We start from the raw sequence: 21412 nt of genomic DNA on the forward strand, positions 1-21412 counted from the left end.
ATTGTTTAGTTTGAGAAAATACAGAAATATACCACTAGTGATACCAATCTGGCACTATGTATTAGATTCCGGCCTTGTTATATAAAAATAACGACTGTATATCATTGCAATTTTGTACATTCCAATGATATTTGTCCTCTGCATTTAACCCATCCCTTAGGGAGTTTAGGGATTATTGTCTCAAGGCACTTCACAAAAAAGTACATTCAACCCAATCATGCGGACAGAGTCAATTAACTACATTCCAACTGGATCCCGGTTATCAAACAATGCAGTTAAGTTCAGTTTGTTAATTGCTATAAAACGTTTCCACCTCAGGAAATCCAGCTGATTTGATCAAGTCATCTACTTGGAGTAGCTAAGCACTCCTCAATTAAACTATTTGGAAAAAAGCCCTGAAGATTTTGTCATAGCTTTGTAAGCTTCTGATAATTCACAACATTTGAGTGAAACGGAGGCATATTTTATGTACACATTAAACACACAGCCTGCTCAGGAGACATCATGGAGGTGGAAAAAAATTAAATCCATCAATCATGCAAGACATCAGGAAAATATCTGTGGAATTGCACTAGTCTGGTTGATCCTTGCGTAGAATTTCCAGATGCCTGAAGTTGCCGCATTCATCTGTTCAAACAATTACATAAGCATAAACATCATAATGACATTAAGAACGATTTGGTATGAAATGTGCATATTTACCCCAGAACAAACCTAAAGGATCACATGAAATAGGGTCTGCCTAAAGAGTGTCATCCTCAGTGGAATAGGTCCTGTACTGACATGGGCTGAAAAACCACTGGTTTTCACGTAGCTCATCACATTCAATTTTTCAATTCAATTCAGTTCATGTATTTTGCGTCAATTCACAACACACGTCCTCCCAAGGCACTTTACAAAGTCAAATTCAATCAAATCATACAGATCATATCTCCTCAGTATTAAAGTTATTGGTTTCTGTTTCCTTTCAGCTGGATTCTACTGTCGCTGTCTCCCTGGTTCCTGTGTGTTCCCGTGTCTCCTAAGCTCTTTTGTTTTACTATTAAATATATTGAAATTATGCTTCTGCCTCAGTCCAGTTAAAATTTGGTTCGGCAACAATCATGGGAGATATTGTGTATTAAAATTACTGCACTGTATGCATGTGCTGACGAAAATAACAGTGGGGAAAGAGTTTGAGCTGCAACAGCAACCGCCCCCAGTCATGCTACAGTTTTTGTGGGTTTGGAAATGTCATCGCTGTGACAGGATATCTAATTTTTATGCCGTTTGGTAAACAATACAATATTGCCCAGCTTAGTTGGTGCATATCTGTATCTCATACCAGTTTGAATGAAAAGCTAACTAATTCGATATTATTATGAAGTAAGATCTAAACACAGCTGAAAAACAACTGAGTGTATCCAACGCATTAACAATGTTATAAAGCACTACATTTTCTTTATTTGTCACATAAAACACAAAGCAAACCCATATTATTCTTCACTGTAAAAACATTCACCTTTACACTGCACAAATGCCACAAACACAAAACATACTACAACTTCATCACAATAATCCACCTGAAAACAAGTATTTTTTTAAACGGTTTGACACGATTCATTTTTCACAGAAACTTTTATCTAATACCTTCACATTACCTTTACTCTTTTGAAAACATTCCTTTTATTTTATTACCATTCATTGTTTAATTATAGGGATGCACAGAGTAAGAAAAAACCAACACTGTAATGCACATTATAGTTTAAACCACTGATAAAACAAGAAAGAAAAAAAAAAATTAAGTAAGTAAGTCCAAAAACTGGACAGCTGATGTGATCAATTTCTATTACACAGGCCTGACCCATGAAAGAAAGTCAGACTGAGTTGCTTCTGCACTGGAGAGGCACGGAAGTGCGAGACGTCTCCATGTGGACGGTCGACATGGGAAAACGCTCAAACTCCTCTTCTTGTGGGAAACAGCGGCAGCGGAGCAGCACCTCCCGCACCTCCTGTCGAAAGTTGGAGTTGAGGAAGCCGTAGATGATGGGGTTGATGCAGGTGGAGGACATGGCCAGCAGGTGGCAGAGGGAAAACAGGAGGTTGTGGTGGCAGACGGGCAGAGCCTCCAGGTTCCAGTCGGCCAGCACGTTGAAGACGGTGAGCGGAAGCCAGCACAGGGCGAAGGCGGTGATGAGCGCCACCAGCATGATGTTGATCCGCCGGCTGTTGGTCATCCGCTGGTTCTCCGGGGTCCTGGCGCGGTCCAGCATGTCTTTGCGGTGGCGAAGGCGAACGAAGACCCTGACGTAGCAGAGCAGCACCAGCAGGAGCGGGCCGCAGTACTGGAACAGCAGGAGCCACGTGGCGTAAGCGACCCTATGCTCGTGGGACGGCCAGTGCTCCACGCAGGCCTCCATGTGCATGGAGGTGGGGACATAAGAGAAGAGAGAGCGGTACAGATTCAAAGGCACAGACGAGTTCCTGTAAGGACCGGAGACGAGCTGAGGAGCGGATGCGTTGGGATGAACATAGGGAACCAGCTGCGGATGGAGCGGCAGGACCACATTGGCGTACGGCTCGTTAGTGAGCAGCTGAAAGGCTAAAAAGGGCGTGGAGGTGAAGCTGGCCAGGATCCAGATAAAAAGGACCGCCATGTAGGCCTGGGGAACGCTCGGTTTCCATCCGGATGGGTTAATGATGAGCTGGTGTCTTTCCAGAGCGATGAAGACCAGCGACAGCACCGACACCGTCACAGACACGCACTGGATGAACGGCACCAGGCGGCACAGCAGCGACCCGAACACCCAGTGGTCCATGAGCGTGTAGATGACGGTGAAGGGGAGACAGAACACGCACACCAAAATGTCAGAGAACGACAGATTGCAGATGAAGATGCTGGTGACGTTGACTTTCTCCCTGCGATGGGTGATGATGCAAATGAGGCCGACGTTCCCCACCAGCCCCAGCACCATCGTGACGCTGTACCACACCACCAGACACGTCGTGAGGACGGGGGACATGTGGCACTGCTCTTCGTGCTCGAGGACAGAGAGGTCCGAGATGAGCTGGGTCTTGTTCCCCGGCCATTCTTGAGCTGACTCGAGACTGCCGCTTTCCTTCTCCCAGAGCAGCGAGTGAGGAGAGGTGGCGGAGCCGTTGAAGAGGCGAGGAGATGTTGGTAGAGAAGGCTGGCTTGTGTTGGCACTGAAGGACATAGCACCCGATCTCTCTGGATCTAACCGTCCATTCCAGTCTACTGGAAACATACACCAGAGACAGAGGGGAAACAGAGAATAACCTGTTAGGTGCAATGGATCCTATTGGTCAGATAAGCAGTTCATGCAGAAATTATATGGTTCACTGACATGCAATATTTAGATAAAAAATATTTTTGTCAACCCTTGCCTGTTATGGAAAAAAATTGTAAGATGGATGTCTCATGTTAGGGCTTCTAAGAGAAAAGCTTATGAGCACCATCAAATCACCTCTGAAATGACTAATGATAAACATTAATCATTGACAGCAAGTGTAATATTCTGAGTTCTGTTATGGTTTATGTTAGTTTTCCTTCTCTTTCCTGTCTTTTATTATCTGGCTGTTTTGAGTTCTGTCTAGTTTGGATTCTTGTTTAGGTTCGTGCTTACTGTTTTAGTTATGTCTTCAGATGCTTCTTAGTTTAGGTTTTGAATTTGTGATCTGTTCCTGTTTTGAGCCTCAGCACTGATGTCTGGTCTAATTACTTACTCTGCACACCTGCCTACTCCACCCCTGCTGCAATCACCTCTCACCAGTTTCACCTGATTCCACCTCCATATAAACTGCTGAGACCAGACATCAGTGCGAGGTTGTCCTGTTGAGTATGGGTGAGTCTCCTCCTGTGAATTCTGTATGTTAGGTTTGCTTTTTGGATTTTTGACCCCTTTTCCTCCAGAAACCCGAGCCAGTCTGTCCGGTCTGTTCCTGCCTTGTCTGCCCTGCTCGTTTGTTTATTTTTTGTGTCACCTTTTGGTTCTACAGTCTGTTTGGATTTTTCCCCTGTTTTTTGGGTTGGTGATTAAAGAGCTTTTTTTTAAGAAACCTCTGCTGGTCTGGCTGAATTCTGGGTCCTTTTCCTCGGAACATTACAGCAAGATGTATTTATGGACCTTAGCGACGCAGCTTCTCAAGACTCGAGTGTTTTTACAAATGACAGCTGAATTGATTTCTCATTAAGTCAGGGAGGGGCTAGGCTTGAAAAATCTGGAGGTGGTTTCTGCCGTCAATATCCATTGTGGCACTGTAATATTTAGGAATAAATATCAGAGCCCCTATCAAAGCATCTTTAATAATTTATGTCAGAGTTTCTGTTTAAAACAAACTTCTGATTCATACTATTGTTTTACTTTCTGTGTTTTTTTTTGTCACATTTTGGTTGTTCTAGTCTGTACCAACAGCAACCCAGCCAGTTTTGTGGTAACATCTGCCCTTCCAATTTCTGAAACAAACTTCATATTTGCTGCACACATTACTACAGTGATAATATGACAATCAATCAAGCGTTTTTTTTTGTTTGTTTGTTATCCTTGACACTCAATGTAAAGGAGACAATACTGGCTGCTGCAGCTCTGTCTGTCTGCGTCATGTGACCTGCTCCGTGTGGAGCGGTTGTTGGAGAGAGATTTGCAGAGTGCGACTGAAAACAATAGCTATTAGATTTTATGCAATGCTTATGAAGAATGAGAACATTTTTTCTTAAGTTTTGTCCCAGCTTGATTAGGCGGAAGTGCAATATGTTACAAGCCGGGTTACAAAGAAAGAAAGAAAGAAAGAAAGAAAACACGTTAGTGGCAGCGTACCGCTTTAGCTGACTGTAGCCGTCAGATATGTTTCAGAAACATATGCCCGATCTGTAAAAACTCCACTTGGGACAAAATATCTGTTGCTGTTAAACAGAAACTGGAGAGACTTAACATTGTTAGTGAGGGAATTATATTAGACACAGGCACAGTACTTAAATAGTCCATGTAATACTGATTAAATCATGCGAGGTATTTTACTGCACTTTGAAGCTACTGAGATTTTGACTTGATATATACTGTATGGCATAGATATTCATTAGTTATAATGAAGTAGTAGATTTAGAGGAATTATCAGCAACATCCCAGGTAGAAATACGGGTGTTTTTACTGTTATTGATTCTTGAGGCTTAGCTACCACTTTAAGGTGAGGACTTTACAGACTTGATTGTAATAGGTAGGGAATAGTTAACTCTAATTTCTGTACTTTTCTTATTTCTGTTTTGTGGAAAACAGTATACAATTGATCCTAAATATTTCATATACTTGTGATTAAACTTTTTTTTGGCCATTTTACAAATTTATTTATTTATACAATAAAAATAAGTGCGTCTTCACACAATAGAAAGCAGTTTCGGAAAACAGGTAACATCGTGTTGGCCAAACTTCAAGCACTGGAAGTTAGTTCATCAGTTGTTTGTTAAATTCAAACAAAATGTCTACTATGATGATTGCCTTTCCTATTTATCCCTATATCCAAAAGAGCTCATCAAAAAAAAAAAGACAAAAAGTTTCAGCGCAATGTCAGCAACTCTCTTTAAAAATATTCATTGTTAGAATATATCCAATGCTAGTCTCTATTTTTATGCAGATGTCACAATTATCTATTCCTCGTTTCCATCAGCAGTCCAAAACTTAAAATTTTCAGCAGCCTACCTCTGGAGTAGTTCAGTAAAGTTTGAAAAAGACCCCGGCTTGAATGGGTGTTAAATGCAGACAAATTTATAGCGTTGTCTAAGCCCCCTGAGATTGGGTCGTTAGAAGCTATCGCTTGGTGAGAGTGGAGGACTTGGTCACCAGAATGATGACGATACTGCTGATGTAATCTCTTTGGGATGTGTTGGAGGACCGAGCTGTAAACACTGGGGAATTGGAAGCATAATCTTCCTCCTCTTTTCAGTGTTGGCGATTCTCTTTTGACCAAGATGGCTTCTTTCACCCCTCTTTCAAACTCCTCCAACTGAACTGATAACAAAGAACTGAGCGAAAGTCCGGTGCCTCCGATTTAAGCCTGTTTGCTGTTGCGATGACCCGGATAAAATGAGAATTTCCGCAGGCATTTTCCTCAGTGACGTTTGAAGCCAGTTTTTTGGAATGACAGAAGAAGTCAACTCGCTTGTTTACTTCCTCGTCCTGAATATCAGTCTTTTGCACTTGATTTTCTTATAAACTGTATTTGTCCATCTGTTCTTTCTGAGGATAAAAGTTTTTCAAGGAAATTTTTTTTTCCTTTTGCAATGTGCTTGACAGAGCGTTTTTAAATCTCTCCATAGGATGCTGGTTTGTTAGGTCTCTAACCTCCTGTTACGTCTCCTCCAATTTTCTTCCCGTCGCTCAATAAATTAAAATCTAACTCTGCACTTTACGAACTCAAATTCGAGTTTGAGACATTACTGTAACGATTTCTGTCTCGGGTGGACAGGGTGTTATGCATTTATGTCCAAGTTTAGCATTAGCAAGCTAATGTTGTCACGTTCAGCTTTTATATGAGATATTTCTAGATTTCAGTCAAGGAAATGAATATAAAAACTGCAAATATTTTTTTTTACACGCCCTTTAAAATACACCTGTATTCAAAGAAAACGACTATAAGAATACTAAAACCAAAAGTTTTTATTTTATTTTTAAATTTTCACCTACTTCACCTGCAGTGATATTTGGCCCTCTTTCCTTGTTTGCCTGCGCAGGCTAAGACCTCTCCATTCATTGCCCACCAATCCACACACGTTTCTAGATAAAGATAACCGCGCTGTGACACTAAAATTACTGCGCATATCCTGCAGCAGAGATTTTCCTTTTTTTTCTCCCTTTTGCACAGTGACTGATGCGATACGTCAAAGTGAAAGGGCGCGACATTGTCAGAATCCTAAAAATGGATTCAAGCCGTCTCCCCTCAATCCTCTGACATATTGCTGTGAAAGCCAACATCATAAACAAAATGAGACTGTCACTTTCTATTAGCGGCACATGCACTTAGCTATCAGTCATCTCACACGGCCTCCTTACTAACCAACCCTGTCAGCGTGTGGACGGAGCTGTGGGCAGCGTGGCACAACATGCATCATCCCTTGTTAAGGGGTGGCAAAGCAATTGTATTGTCGTCAGTAGTTAGATGTAGAGCTTGAATCAGATGTGAAAAACTCCAGGGACAAAATGCTCAGTACTCTGGACATAATGAAGTGATCCTGCAACGTAGGATGGACATTCAGCTTGTAGTTTTGTTATTCTGATGGTCCCCATCCTTGAGCTGAATCTCTGTAGGGTAAGGGGACATCATGACCTGCCGGGCTCCATTTTCTCCATTGTAGTCTATTTTTTCTACCTCAGCAAAGTGTCCTCCATCTCTCAGAAGACAGGCGACAGAGTAATGGACAAATGGCTGAATGTAATCTTTGCTCACCTTGGTCTTTTTCTTTATATTTAGGAGGCAGCGCTGTGCATGGGCTTCTTTTATCAACCTTGCAGTTTCTTTTTTCTAATGGCTTTTTTTTTTACTTAGAAAATACATTTTCAGAAACGCATGGCAATCACACATTCTCTTTTTTAGGAAAAATTGCCCTTTGATGATGATGTTTTTTGAATTCGTTGTGATATTTGTCTGTGCAGATGCCTTTAAAGTTTAAGCATTTGGGGAACTTAAAGATGTTTTGTGTGTGTCTGTGTGTATGAGTGGAGTCACAGATTAAACAAATGTGCCCGCAAATGAAAAAGACAGGGACACAGCTTGCTCGATGTGTTTAAGACGAAAAAGCCTTAAAGTTAAAATGAAACCGCTTCTGATAACAAAATGTTGCGTGATAGAAATTCTTAAGAGCTGTGCTTCTCACATATTTTTTTCCACGTTGCTCCTCCGACGTTATGTCCTACTGTAATCCATTGTGGCTGTATGCAGATAAACTGTCCACATGTTTGCTATTAAGGAGTAATCGTCCTCTCTTTTGCCCTTTGTGTGTGTGTGGAGGCTCAGAGTAAACGTAGCTGGAAACTGTTTGGTCTGCTCAACCTGTGATAATGACCCGGGGTTCATTGTTCTCTGCTTAGGGTGTCAGGGATTTTGCAGGGGTCCTCCGAATACACTTTGGCTGTGATGAGATTTGTTATCTTCACCTTTCCACACGGTACTGCTAACGAGCCTTCTCATTTTTCCATTTCTTCTTTTTTTTTGTGCTTTCTCCTTTGTTCGGTTTAGGCGGTAAAACTGCACACACTTCTTTAAAAAAAAAAATGCCAAGAATCAAAAGGTATTGTTTGAATGCATCACACAAAGACATTTCTAAACATCAATTCATGCTAAACAGCAACATGATCAGGCTACAGAAGATAACCCACGCTGCATGCAATATAGGTGATTAAATATTCAGACTCACATCCACTGATTTATTATCTTTTTCATTGCATCGTTATTGTCTGGAAGACATAAGTCACTCACGTGTGGCGGAGGCTGAATAAAGAGTTTCTGTGATGCCTTGAAGACCGGAGATGATGCTCTGAACAGGTGTGAGTCCACAGGGAGGAGAGTAGAAGAAGGAGCTGAACATCATAATAGCCTGAGCGTTTCTGTCAGGAACAGCCGTGAAGGGAGAGCAGCTCTAATTGGGCTGTTGGAGCCCCTTGGGTGCCGAGACCCTTGGAGAGTCGATCTCTGCTGTCACACAGTGGCGAGATTATTATATTACAGCAGCTGCTGCACAGACTGTGCGTAAAACGTTTAGCAGAGAACATAGTAATCACAGCTGGAAGGTGCAACTTTATTACCAGTTCAATTCAAATTGTGATAAGATAAAGCAAATGGGTGCTGGTGTTTGTTCATTGGTTGGGTGCTCTGTGTAAACGGTGCAACCCAATCAATACATTCAATTCAATTTTATTTATATAGCGCCACCAATTCATGAAACATGTCATCTTGAGGCACTTTACAAAGTCAAAATCAATCAGATTATACAGATTGGTCAAAAATTTCCTATATAAGAGAACCAGTTGATTGCTTCAAAGTCCCGACAAGCAGCATTCACTCCTGGAGAAGCGTAAAGCTACAGGGAGAATCGTCTGCATTGTCCATGGCTTTGCAGCAATTCCTCATACTGAGCAAGCATGAAGCGACAGTGAAAAGAAAAACTCCCCATTAGCGGGAAGGAAAAACCTCCGGCAGAACCGGGCTCAGTATGAACGGTCATCTGCCTCGACCGACTGGGGGTTACAGAAGACTTAGTAGAGACACAACAAGAGAGACAAACAAGCACAGAAGCAAACATGTAGTACAAACCCGAAAAGGGAGTGAAGTTGTATTTTATCCATTAGGGTTTGCTTTGTCTTCAAGGAGGATTACACTCCTGTTTTGTCTGACCTCTGTAGAATCTCGACAGAACAGCCGTCTTTATCTACAAGCTCACGCTCCTCAGGGACGTCTGCGGACGTCTGTTTGAGAATCAAAACGGAACAAAAATATCATCCTCAAAATGCTTTTGTTAACCACAGACTTTAAAGGAAAGAAAATGACTTGCTGTTTCTTTCTTGTTTTTCCACACTTTGTTACATTACGATTAATAATTCCAATTTATTTTATTAGGATTTTACATGACTGACCCAAAAACAAAATGACACACGTGTGTCAACTAGAGGGAAGATGATTTGATGATTTCACACGAATCCCCAAATTGTTTAGAAACGTAAACCTTAAAATTGTGGTATTTATGTTTTCTGACCCCCCCCCCCCCCATGCCATGTGATTCACATAATAAAATTTGAAAAAAAAAAAAAAAAAGTAAAAAGCATATATCCTTCATTCCACTTTTCATTATTTGCTAATTGTATCAAAACAATCCCAATGACAGGCCCGTATTAAGACAATGTGGTGCCCCTGGGCACCAACCTGAAAGGCCCCCCCTTACCCGTGCTGTCCTCCGGTCAAAAACATCAGACATAATCAAGGGGATTTCTGTAATGTAATTTACTATTTACTAACTTAGACAACTACATGTAGGCATATGAGCAGTGAGCAATATTCAAATATCTCATTTTAAAATGTTGAAATCAAACAAATCTTGATTTATTTATAATTTATTATTATTGTGACATCAGTGTTCACAAAACGAATAAAGCATGGTCTTTCAACAATTTCAAGAAAATAATATAACAATTTATGAAAAATATATTTTTAAAGCATGTGTCATGTGGTGCCCCCCCCCCCATATGGTTGGTGCCCCTGGGCACTGGCCCTTATGGATAATCCGGCCCTGCCAATGAAATACATTAAAACCTGATGTGACTGTAAAAAAGTTCAATAGTGTTTTTACCAGGCTCTATATTTTATCCATCTCTATTTTCCAATGTTCCAGATAGATACAAATAATGGTTTGGTAGGATTTTTTTTTCTGTATAAAAGTTCTACCTTTTCTATTAAATCTTCCCCAGAAAAACACCAATTATACAATTTTCACAGATCTTACAAGTGCACAGAAAGATGCGGTGGCCCTACCCCACAGCCATCTGCCTTTATTATGCATGAACATTAACTATCTTTACAGCAATTACTTTTTCACACATCCACCTGGAGGTAATATCCACTTTAAATCTCACAAGTCATCTCTTAGGAGACAGGTGTTGGATTAAGTAGGTGTTGAGACTGAGATCTGATCTCATGCAACCATGAAGCTTTATGTTTTAACCGTTAAGAAGGAAGAAAACACTTGTTTTAGGGGGAGGGAAGATAATACATCAGTAACACTCGGGGAAATATTGTAAGAAAGAGAATAAAAGACAGATATCTTACACGCGGCAGCAGCTCAAACCCTGCTTTGTGCAGGAGCCCTCCATGCACACCCATTCAGACCTGAAACCGTGCTCCTTCCCATCTTCATCCACACACCTTCTGTATACATAAATTAAACCCGTGTCAGAGAGGCAGCTGATGCGCTTATCTCTCTCTATCTGATAAATCCATGACAGCTGCTAATCCTTTCTGTGTAATAATTTGTACGGTGTGGTTTTTAAATGATTTGAATCGGGTTGCAGGATGTATAGGATGCTAAATGCCAAAATATCTGTCAAAGTCATCCTGAATGCTTGTAGGCAACCAAAAATTTTAGTTTTTAGCTTCAGAATCTAAAGCAAAAGTCCAGTTGGCTTTTCCAAAACCACTTTTGTGTAATGAAGAAAGCTTTCCTCCGTCCCGCATCGTCTCCTGCATTTTATTGTATGGACTGCGGTCTGTCTCTGCAGGTTGCAGGATATTACTCACCTTTTGGAGGGTTTGTCGAATCTTTTATCACCAGCTCCTGGAAGAAACAGTCAGAGTGACACAGGACAAAAAGACCCAGCAGACAAAAAACAAGCGCATGAGGAGAAGCCTGAAAAAAAAAAAAAATAAATAAAAAAAAAAATCTGTGAACATGTTTTATAGTCTGAGGTTGATTAACAAAACGGTTGAATTCAGTTAATACAGTTCAGATTGATATAAAATTGTCCCTTTTGTTTGTTTTTCTTTTAGTTTGGAAAGTAAGGCTGCAATTTGTTGGACATAAAAATGCCATAATTTGAGGTTGTATATAATGTTACACAGGAGAACATACTGATTTATACGGCTTGTTTATAATTTAATGGGCTGGATTGTTTCCCCTGCAACACATAACGTTAATTTATTACAGTGGCTCACAAAAGTATTCACACCCCTTGAACTTTTCTACATGTTGTGACATTATAAGCAGAAACATAAATATATTTTATTAAAGTGGTATACAATTGTGAAGTGGAATGAAAATATACATGATTCAAAACATTTTTACAAAATAAAAAGCTTAAAAGTGTGGTTCCAAAAGTGTTCAGCCCCCTTTTCTCTGAATGTATCCAGTCGCCTTCAGAAGTTGCCTGGCCTTTAAAAGAAAACACTGAGTCTGCTTATTTCAGAGTCAGAGGAAGGTACTTCCAGATTCTTGGAGCAACAGAAGAAAAAGCTCTGTTGATCTTAGTTTAAATTTTCTATGGGGACAATCAGCAGGTCTTGATCACTAGACCTCTGAGCCCTGGTGGGGGTGTGGGGGGTGCAATAGCTCAGGGATGTACACAGGTGTCTGTCCATGCAGATGTATCCACTCAAAGCTAAGATTTTGAAATACACTTTATGATAAACCAGGAACAAATAAAGCTGCATAAGAAGTGGAGTGACATGACAACATTTAGAAGATCTTCTCAGGAGCATAGCTGCAGAATTCTGTATAGACTGCAACCGGTCTATGGAGGTTATGGTAAGACTTGTGTAAAGAGCATTGCAATAATCCAGGCGTGACCAAAGAAAAGCATGAATAAAAATGTCCATCTCAGGATGAGAGACAATAGGGCTCAGTTTGCCAATGTTTCGCGGATAGTAGAAATAGCAACACACCAGAGAGTTAACATGATTTTCAAGCGTAAAGCCCAAATCTACGGTTATCCCAACGTTTATGATAGAAGACTTAGCCAAGAGGCCCAAGGATTTGTTTTATCGTCTTTAGTTATTTTTTCCGGTGCAAAAATTATTACTTCAGTTTTTCCTTCATTTAATTGAAGAAAACGTTTAATTAAACCCAGGCATTTTAGTAAATTGTGTACCTTCAACACTTTATTTGGAAGAAAGGAAATATACAACTGGATATCATCTGCATAGCACTGATAGGAAATATCTTTAAAAGATAACAATATGGGGCCAAGTGGGAGCAGATAAAGCAAAAACAACAATGGCCCCAGAACAGAGCCCTGTGGAACATTGCATTGAACCGGACAAGAAAGGGATCTATAGGTAGACACAGCCAAGAAGGTTAACCTATCGGATAAGTAAAAAGACAGGCATTTTAAAGCCTTGGCCTATTTAGCAGGGTTGGATGGTCAACAGTATCAAAAGCTGAAGTCAGGTCTAACATAAGCAGCACAGAACATTTACCTCCATCACTCTGCATCAAAATATGAGACTAAAAAGAGCTGTTTAAGTTGAATGGGACTGAAACCTGACTGAAAGTGGTCCAGAATGCTGCACTGATTAAGAGCAGCATTTAACTGCTTGACCACAACCCTCTTTAAAATCTTGGCCAGAAAGGGAAGCATTGAAATGGGTGTGGAACAGCTGAAAAGAGTAGGATCCAAATTAGGCTTTTTAAGAGTGGGTGGATTACTGCACTCTTCAGACAATCAGGTACCTGACCAGAAGCTAAAGAGGCATTTTCTTCTATGTCAAATACAAAAGGACCAATGCACTGAAAAACACTCACTACAGGAGAAGCATTTGTAAGTGGGTTTTCTTCCACAGATTTCTCTGCAAGTGCGCTTTAAACAGTGGATGCCATCATTTCCCAACAGTGTGGAAGTAGAAACAGGTAAGGACCTATTTTTAACCGAGCAAATACTGTCCAAAATATAAAGGCAACATTAAGTCAATCGATTAGTCTGAGAACCTATATCACTAAAAGGAAACAAAACATATTCATGTGTTAGAATGGTCCAGTCAAAGTCCAGACCTAAACCCATTTAAGAATCTGTTGCAAGATCTGAAAACTGCTGTTTTCAAATATTCTCCATCTAATCTGACTGAGTTTGAGCTGTTTTGCATAGAATGGGCATTTTGCTGTAATTGCAGCAAAAGATGGTTCCACAAAGTATTGACTCGGGGGGACTGAATACTTTTACAATACACTTTTGAGTTTTTGTTTTGTAAAAGATATTTTAAAGTTATGTATAATTTTCATTCTACTTCACAATTTTATATCACTTTGTGCTGGTCTTTCACATAAGATTCCAATAAAATATATTTGTGGTTGTAATGTGACCAACTTCAAAGAAATGCTATGATATACATTTTACAAACAAATTTAATATTTTTGGCTTTATTGGAAGATAAATATCTTTGTTTGAAAGCGGCTCGTTTCAGCCACAGACCTCACTAAAATGACAGAATTAAAGTGCAGAGCAATGCAAGCTGAGTTAGTTAGAAATTCACACATTTACACTTCAACTGCAATGGTAGTAAAAATGTTTCATATTTTTATTTAAACCATAAAAGAAATTAAACTGTAACCAGTCTAAAAAAAAAATAAAAGAACAAAAAGAAAAAAAAAGAAAAAGAAATTACAGCAGCCCTTATATGTCAAATATACTATATTCAGATGATGTCAGATCCAGTCAGAAAGAGTTTTGTGTGTCACAGTGCTGGTTTATATCAGTGGGTGTGCAGCCCTGAATATCTTTTCAATTCAATATTTGAACAGTGATTCATCAGACATTTGTGGGGAACAGGTGTAATTGAGTTATATTAAAATTGCACATTTAAAAACACATTTCTCAGAATGAAGGGACAGCTGGCATCCAATACATTCAGTATGCTCTTGCAGTATGCAAAAAACTAGAATGTAAAGGAATATGAGGACCAATAAACATTTTCCTCAACAGTAAACTTCACTCACTAGATTAAAGCAAAAAAAAAAAAGTAAAAAATAAAAACAATGCATTAATAAAAATACAAGCCAGGGTATTGTAAACAAAATTCTAGACTTTTCCTGACAAAGTGTTTTCTTCTGACAAATGTCAAGTAAATCTATGCTTGGTACATAATCAATGATTATTTAAGAACCAAGTAGGATAAAGAAAAAAAATACATTAAAACCTGAAAGTTACATTTGAAATCAATCATAACTAAACAACTACTCACTCTTCATGTAAAAAGAGAAATAGAAATGTCCCTGAAATAGAATGTTTTTTTTTGTCATTAAACAGGAGGTCAGGTATCTGGTTGCATATTAATAATAATAAAAGGCTGTTTTGGTCGCACTTACTAAAGTGCCCTTAGCATTAAAATGTAAACTTTTAGCAAAATCACTCTGGAAAACAAAAAACAGTCACAAGCATTACTTTATAGACTAAGACAAACAAATCACCAATGATCTGTAAACATCCCCAAAGTGGACGGTAATAACGATGCTACATAGCTAAAATTGTAGTCGTTCTGAAAATGCCTATATCCTTTGCTTCTACAATATAAAAGTCATTATCTTTTTTGAAAATGTGCAATTTAAATCTTATGGAGCAGTTTAACATGTTATGAAATCCACATGCAGCTAACTCATCTAATCATGAAGGAGCTAGCAAGAGTCTGACGAATCTATCCTAATAACTAAAGAAATGCAAGTTGTTTTTTTTTACATTTTCTGTTCAGATTGATTAAATGTGTTTAGCACTAAAACTACATGGTTTCCAGTTTTTAGACAGCTCCATGTCAGTATTTTTGGTTTTTCCGTATGCTAAGCTAACTAGCTGCAGCTTCATATTTAGCAGACTGACAGTAGGGGTTTAAACTTACTCATCTTTTTATATAAAGTACACAACCCAAACTGTATAATTATGCTATGCATAGTTTATTTTTGTAAAAGAAGCAAAATATTATATAATAAATAAAATAAAACAACAAGATTGGCTGAGGCACTGATACAAAAGCTCAATTGTTGTCGTTCATCCAATTAGAGCTTTCATGAAGGCAGGTTTATCAAAGGGCCAGTTATATTGGTTGGGGACGGGTCCATTCACGTTGCACTCAAAGAAGGAGAACATGGGGAACCAAATGCGTGCTCTGCGACTGTGCTGGTAGGCGCGGGTGTTAGCTAATGTGTGGTAATAGAGGAAGATACGCGTGGTGATGTAGAAGGCGATGAAGACGTCGATGGAGTAGTGCTCGTGAGCCGCCAGGATGAAGAAAATCCCAAACAGATTTAACACCCAGGAGATGGTGTGGATCAGATTCCAGTTTCTTGGCGTGTCTGAAAATTACAGGTTAGTGTCAGTCGTTTGCCCTTTTGGGGGAAAATTGCATAATTTACCAGACTTAAAATTGCCCGTTTTCAGTTGATGTAAAAGATTAAGAGATATTTCCAAAATGTTTACTGAAGATATTTCTACAGCGGTCAGCCTTAAAATATGAAACCAAGAAGGAAAAACTGAAAGAACAGAATATAAGGAGGACACAAACAGAGAAACGAGGAATGGAAAAAGGAAGAACATGAAGACACAAAAAAGTAGGCAGAAGTTATAAATAAAAAAGGGAAATGAAAGAGATCTCCAAGTGAAAGGACAGAATGGAGAAAATAAGGACAAAGAAAGAAAGAATGAAGGACCTGATGAAAGCAGAACACAAAAGAGAAAAAGGAAACACAGGAGGGAGAAAGAGAATAGAGTACGTAAGGAAGGAAAACGAGGAATAAGGATACAATGGAGATAGAAAAGAAGGACACAGAGAAGGAAGGAAAGATAGCAGCTCATGAAGGGATGATGGCAGTGGCAGGAGGGAGGGAGGAAGGACAACATTTAGGACAATGGGACAGAAAATAAATTCTTTAAAGGAGAAGTCCGATCAACAAGGAAAAATCAGTGGCTATACCTAAACTAATACGTTCGTGGTGATTTAATGAATTTAGCGTTAATCAATAAGAAAAATAAAAGCATAAATTGTCGTCTCGATCACTGTATCTGGGGGCGGCCATTAGTGCCCATATTTGGGCACTAATGGCCGCACCGACATCACATTCTGTGACGTAATGTTGCGGGAAGGCACTGCACTTCACAAGCTAATTCAATAGGAACTGTTTGTACACAGCTGTGATCACAGCAATTATTTTGGATTTACAGAGGACTTCACCATTGAAATTAACGAGAGCTATTGTTAAATAGCTCGTGCATGGCCAGCTGGATGTTCAAATACCATCGGGTAAAAGGGAAAAAAACATTAGTTATTTCGCCTTTCCAACTTATTTTATGTGACTTTGGTCTTCTTTTTTCTAAAGTCGCTTGCAAATCTCATGAGTTGTGGGGGTTTGCAGTTGTTTGGGCTTGTTTCTTCTGAAATGTGAAGTCGATGTTTGTGGGCTCTAAATTAAGTGTGAAATATCCTTCCGCCTATCACTGCACTGCGGCTCACTCCTGACAGGAAGCGAGAGTAAATTCAGAAAGAGCTGCTCTGCCTGTTATTTTCTACAGTTTACCGTTTGCAATAACTGATGATAAACTGCTGTGAAAGTATGATTAGAGTCGATAGGCGGTGCAGATCACCACTTGATGAGCAAGATTGGTTCTAAAGATGAATTTTACCTACTCACTGATACTTCATAAAGATGATCCTTTTTACTCACTGGTTATGGTGGGTCAGAACCCGACCCATAAACCCTACTTTAATACTTATGTTGTCTTTTATGTCTCTAAAATGTAAAATGAGTATAACTTTAAATTTAAATGCTTATATAACCATTGTCTATCTTTGTTTAAAGAGGCAAAAAAACAATATTTCGGCTATAAAAACTGGTATTTATTTACAACGAGACAGATAGGGCATTGGGACTTGCTTTACAGCCGATCCCGCACAGTGACGTCACAAACTGGGAGGAGGCAGTACTGTTCTTGACCAACATGGATGCCTCCACTAAAGGACATTCAAATGAAAATTACTCTTAAATAAAAAAAACTTATCATTTATTGAAAAGTATGTAATAATTTTATATTTTAAGTACTTTCAGCAGTTTGAAATCTGATTTTGACTGGACTTCTCCTTTAAATACAAATATCTTTCGACAATCTTGTGATCTTCTTTCCACACTAATCCAGAGAAGGAAAATAGTGAAATCAAATTCTATACTTTCTCAGACTGTCTAGGGACGCTGCGTTTAAAAGGTCAGGCACCTTTAAATTGGTACACTAGGTAACATTTCCTTTCATTATGGTTAAACAAAATACCAGCATTCAGATTAGTTTGAGTTAATTCTAAATATGCTCTTCATTTTCCTACTGTACAGTTTGGTGACCTGTTCACTAATCCTCAGCCATGATGCAAATCTACAACTATTTGGTTTCACTGTTTTGCTTAGAGCTGTCCCACTTCTAGACACAAATAGTTCATCCAGCATACTCTGTCACTTCATGTAAATGATATAGTGGAAGAAAATTTTCTCAACATTACTTTAATGGCAAAATTACCATTATACTCTTTGTATATGTATATTTTTACCTCTGCTCTAGAAGGCTGTAGACATTGACATCTACCCCCTGTCCTAATAGGACTAACCGTCTCAGCACCATATTGTTAAGGTTGTGCTGATGGATATTTAAGGTAGTCCTGAGTTTTCATTAAGACCAGACAGACCAGAAATACCGAGGAACATCTTTACTTTCCGTACGTAGCTTTGCGCTTCTTCAGGGGGAGTGAATGCTGCTTGGTCCTAGACTTGATGCAATCTGCTGGATTTCCTTAGATAGAAGTTTTTTTTTGACCAAATCTGTATAAACTGATTGAATTTGACTTTTGGAAAGTGCCTTGAGATGACATGTTTCATGAATTGGCGTTATATAAATAAAGTTGAATTGAAGTACTTTTCTTAAAATCCATTTTTCAAAGCCAGTATAGAATAAAAAAATAAATAAATGAATAAATAAAATACTTACATTCGGTGACAAAGAAGTTGAGCAAAGTGATGACCACGGTTGTGCCCGCCTGAACATGTAGTCTCCACAGGTCTGGACGCCTGTAAGAGTCATGCGAACCCACTCCATATAGCCAGCGCTCTCTGGATCTTCCCCCAGGTATCACCATATGACTGGCAGGGCACACATTTTTTTTTCTACTTATTAAAAAAAAAAAAATCTAAAACTCTGATGTTTACAGTATACCTCATGTTTTACCCACCAGGCTGGCACATTTCAGGTGCTGCCCAGGCACAGAGAGCGAGGTGACAAACATGGTGCAGCACCGAAGCAAAAACACTGTTCCCATCAGAGAACACAGCCGTCTGAGGAGAATTGACCTGAAACACAGAAGAAAAGCTCAGATCAAACCCCCCCGGCATGATGGGCAGAGCGCAGTGTGATGGGATCGGCTGGAAGCGGGAATACCTGTGCTTGTGAAGGAGCAGGATCAACAAAAACATGTAACACAAGATGAGACCACAGGCCTCGGCCATCACAAAAGCCCAGGGGATTCTGGGTACGCTGAAAAAGAAGGATGACGTTCATATCAGTCTGTAGAGTAGATGCAAACAGCAGGAGAACGCATTTCGGAGCTACAGAGATAACAAGCGCTGGAATCCTCTTGTGCATTTTCACTGATAGTCGCTGCAAAACGCACAAGATAAGCAGGCCGGTTCGTACCTGTCCAGGAATATGTCAGGGAGGAGGCGGGGTACGTCCTCATTCGGGGACTCGCTCGTGGACAATCACCATGACGAAGGAGGTCAGTCCGCACACTAAGAACACATATATGGAACTGAGGACGTCTTCCAGACCATCTGGATCCAGTCTGCCCGCCATTTGCTGCCGAAACCTGCCGTTGAGGTGCGTCTGACACAGCGCTGGCCCAGGCACACACCCAAAACGCCGCTGTTCCTCAGCCGCAGCTCCGTGCCGTCCACAAACGGTCTGCTCCATTACACGGCCTGCTCTCGGCTCCGTCGCAGCTCCACTCGGCCCTGGTTGCACCCAGCGAGAGTCCGGCGGGGCACTTTCTAACGGCCACAGACCCAGCTCCTCTAGCTCAGCCGTGTTTCTCCCGCTGGAGGCGCCGGAGGCCACGGTCAGCCTCTTGATGTGGCCCAGCACGGCGAGGCTCAGCGGCGGACCCCCGCAGGTCGGCTTCGGTCAGAGCCAGCAGACCGAGGCCTTCGATGCGGTGCTGCGACACAACAATTTCACGTACTCCCCGAAACCTTCCTTCTGTAAGCCAACAGGGCCACTTGTTCCGTGCTCCAGGCGCTCACGCGGCCGTCCAACTCCGACATGCTGCTGCACACAGAAACACAGACAGCGTGAGCGCACGTTTAACTCGTCAAAGAAGACCACACGGGGCATTTCCTGGAATGCCTTCGCTGATTTACAGCACACTGGAAAGTATTCATACCTTCACAACTTCACAGCTAGTGTTGCGCCGATGCCATTTTTTTGGCCCGATACCGATACCGATACCTGGCTGTGCAGTATTGGCCGATACCGATACTATACCGATACCATCTGTTTGAAATTGATGTGTGTGTGTGTGTATATATGAGAACTGCATACTACTGAGGGTAGTATAGCTTTTTATTGCCTACCTGGAATGGGTGTACAATAGTTTAATAAAACTTTTGGCTCTCAAATGCCAAAATAGTGCAACTTTCATGAACTTATATAACATGTATAATAGTAGTCCGGGAGAGAGAAGGCTGCGTTCAAGTGACATACAAACATAAAAATGGTATCGGTGCCCTATTTGTTGGTGCTTGCCGATACTGATACCACCATTTTAGTGCTGGATCGGGGCCCCGTCCGATACTGGTATCGGCGCAACACTAATCACAGCATTGGATATAATGTGATGGACAAACAGAAGTGAGAATATTTTTCTTAAGCGGAAGAGAGAGAGAGAGAGAGAGAGAGAGAGAGAGAGAGAGAAGAGAGAGAGAGAGAGAGAGAGAGAGAGAGAGACAGAGAGAGAGACAGACAGAGAGAGAGAACAGAGAGAAAAATCACATGTAAATCAAAGGGTTTTAGAAAGAAAAAATCTGAAAAGTGCGGAGTGCATTTGTATTCATCTCACCTGGGTCAAAACTTTGTGGAACCCCCTTTCACAGCTTTAACAGCTATAAGTTTTTGGCCTATGTCTGAACCAGCTTTACACGCCTTTTTTCTTTTATGGACTATTTCAAACGCAACCAAAAAGTTACATTTTGGCTCATCGGACCAGAATGACTTCTTCCCTTTTGCTGTGTCCCCTAATTGGCTTTTAGCAAATGGGACTACTTATTGCTTTATTCAAAAAGGGGGCTTCTCAAAGGGTGAGGCTGCCCGAGTAAATGAGTGATAGGTTTTTTTCTGTCAACAAATTCTCCACCTGAACTGTAGATCTCCTCCAGTTACCATGGACGTATTGGCTCTTCTCTGAGTAATGCTCTCCTAGCATAATTTGGGCAAGTTTGCCGTTGTCCTTTCCAGCAGCAGCTCTGTGAAATGTTCACAGCTTGTAGATATTGTTTTATAACCCCACCCCTGTGTTTAACGTCTCTAAACGTTCTCCCTGAACCCGTCAGTCATCTTCATGTTGGTCTTTATGACATAAAATCCAAATAAAGCTCACGTTTGTGATAAAGCACTAATACTTCCTGATGTACTTCTGCTGATCACAACCGCCTACCATACTATCTAGATTGAAGTTGTGCAAAATACTGAACAGGCCAATAATTTGCTATATATTGGCTATAATTCGATTTAAAAAATTTAAGGTAAATCTTAAAAAGGTGAAAAATATTCCTCCTCCTCACAGATATGTCTCCAAATTGAACCACAAATGTCTCATTATTGGCTAAATAAGGGGAGGGATCATTAAAACATGTTACTCATGTATGAGTTAGCCC

The 21412-nt window shown here is 40.3% G+C and overlaps 1 protein-coding gene and 1 long non-coding RNA gene across 5 annotated transcripts; both read right to left on the reverse strand.

Moving 5' to 3' along the window:
- Window positions 1-1135: 1135 nt before the first annotated feature.
- LOC105936932 (neuropeptide Y receptor type 4-2) lies at window positions 1136-18536 on the reverse strand. 4 transcript variants are annotated; one of them, XM_012878000.3, is made up of 3 exons: window positions 18477-18507; window positions 8467-8682; window positions 1136-3238 (listed from the first exon to the last, which is right to left on the reverse strand). In XM_012878000.3, exons 2-3 carry the CDS (start codon window positions 8576-8578, stop codon window positions 1857-1859), a joined length of 1494 nt encoding a protein of 497 aa, XP_012733454.2. In that variant the 5' UTR covers window positions 8579-8682; window positions 18477-18507; the 3' UTR covers window positions 1136-1856. The 4 variants fall into 4 exon arrangements, 3 of the variants coding, with proteins under 3 accessions (XP_012733454.2, XP_035982364.1, XP_035982365.1); XM_036126471.1 differs by lacking the exons at window positions 8467-8682; window positions 18477-18507 and adding an exon at window positions 8405-8461 and having other exon boundaries at window positions 1137-3238; XM_036126472.1 differs by lacking the exons at window positions 8467-8682; window positions 18477-18507 and adding an exon at window positions 6678-6696 and having other exon boundaries at window positions 1137-3238.
- A 49-nt stretch (window positions 18537-18585) lies between these two features.
- On the reverse strand, window positions 18586-19171 carry LOC118557146. The gene is made up of 3 exons (XR_004927647.1): window positions 18924-19171; window positions 18718-18835; window positions 18586-18628 (listed from the first exon to the last, which is right to left on the reverse strand). It is a non-coding gene; the product is annotated as an uncharacterized LOC118557146 (long non-coding RNA).
- Window positions 19172-21412: the final 2241 nt, after the last annotated feature.

Source organism: Fundulus heteroclitus, chromosome 22 (assembly GCF_011125445.2).
Source record: "Fundulus heteroclitus isolate FHET01 chromosome 22, MU-UCD_Fhet_4.1, whole genome shotgun sequence".
Taxonomy (NCBI): Eukaryota; Metazoa; Chordata; class Actinopteri; order Cyprinodontiformes; family Fundulidae; genus Fundulus; species Fundulus heteroclitus.

Coding starts and splice junctions, on each gene's coding strand:
- LOC105936932 (XM_012878000.3), bottom strand. CDS start 8,578: ATGATGTTCAGCTCCTTCTTCTACTCTCCTCCCTGTGGACTCACACCT. Junction 3,239..8,466: donor TTATTCAGCCTCCGCCACAC/GTGAGTGACTTA, acceptor GTATGTTTCCAG/TAGACTGGAATGGACGGTTA.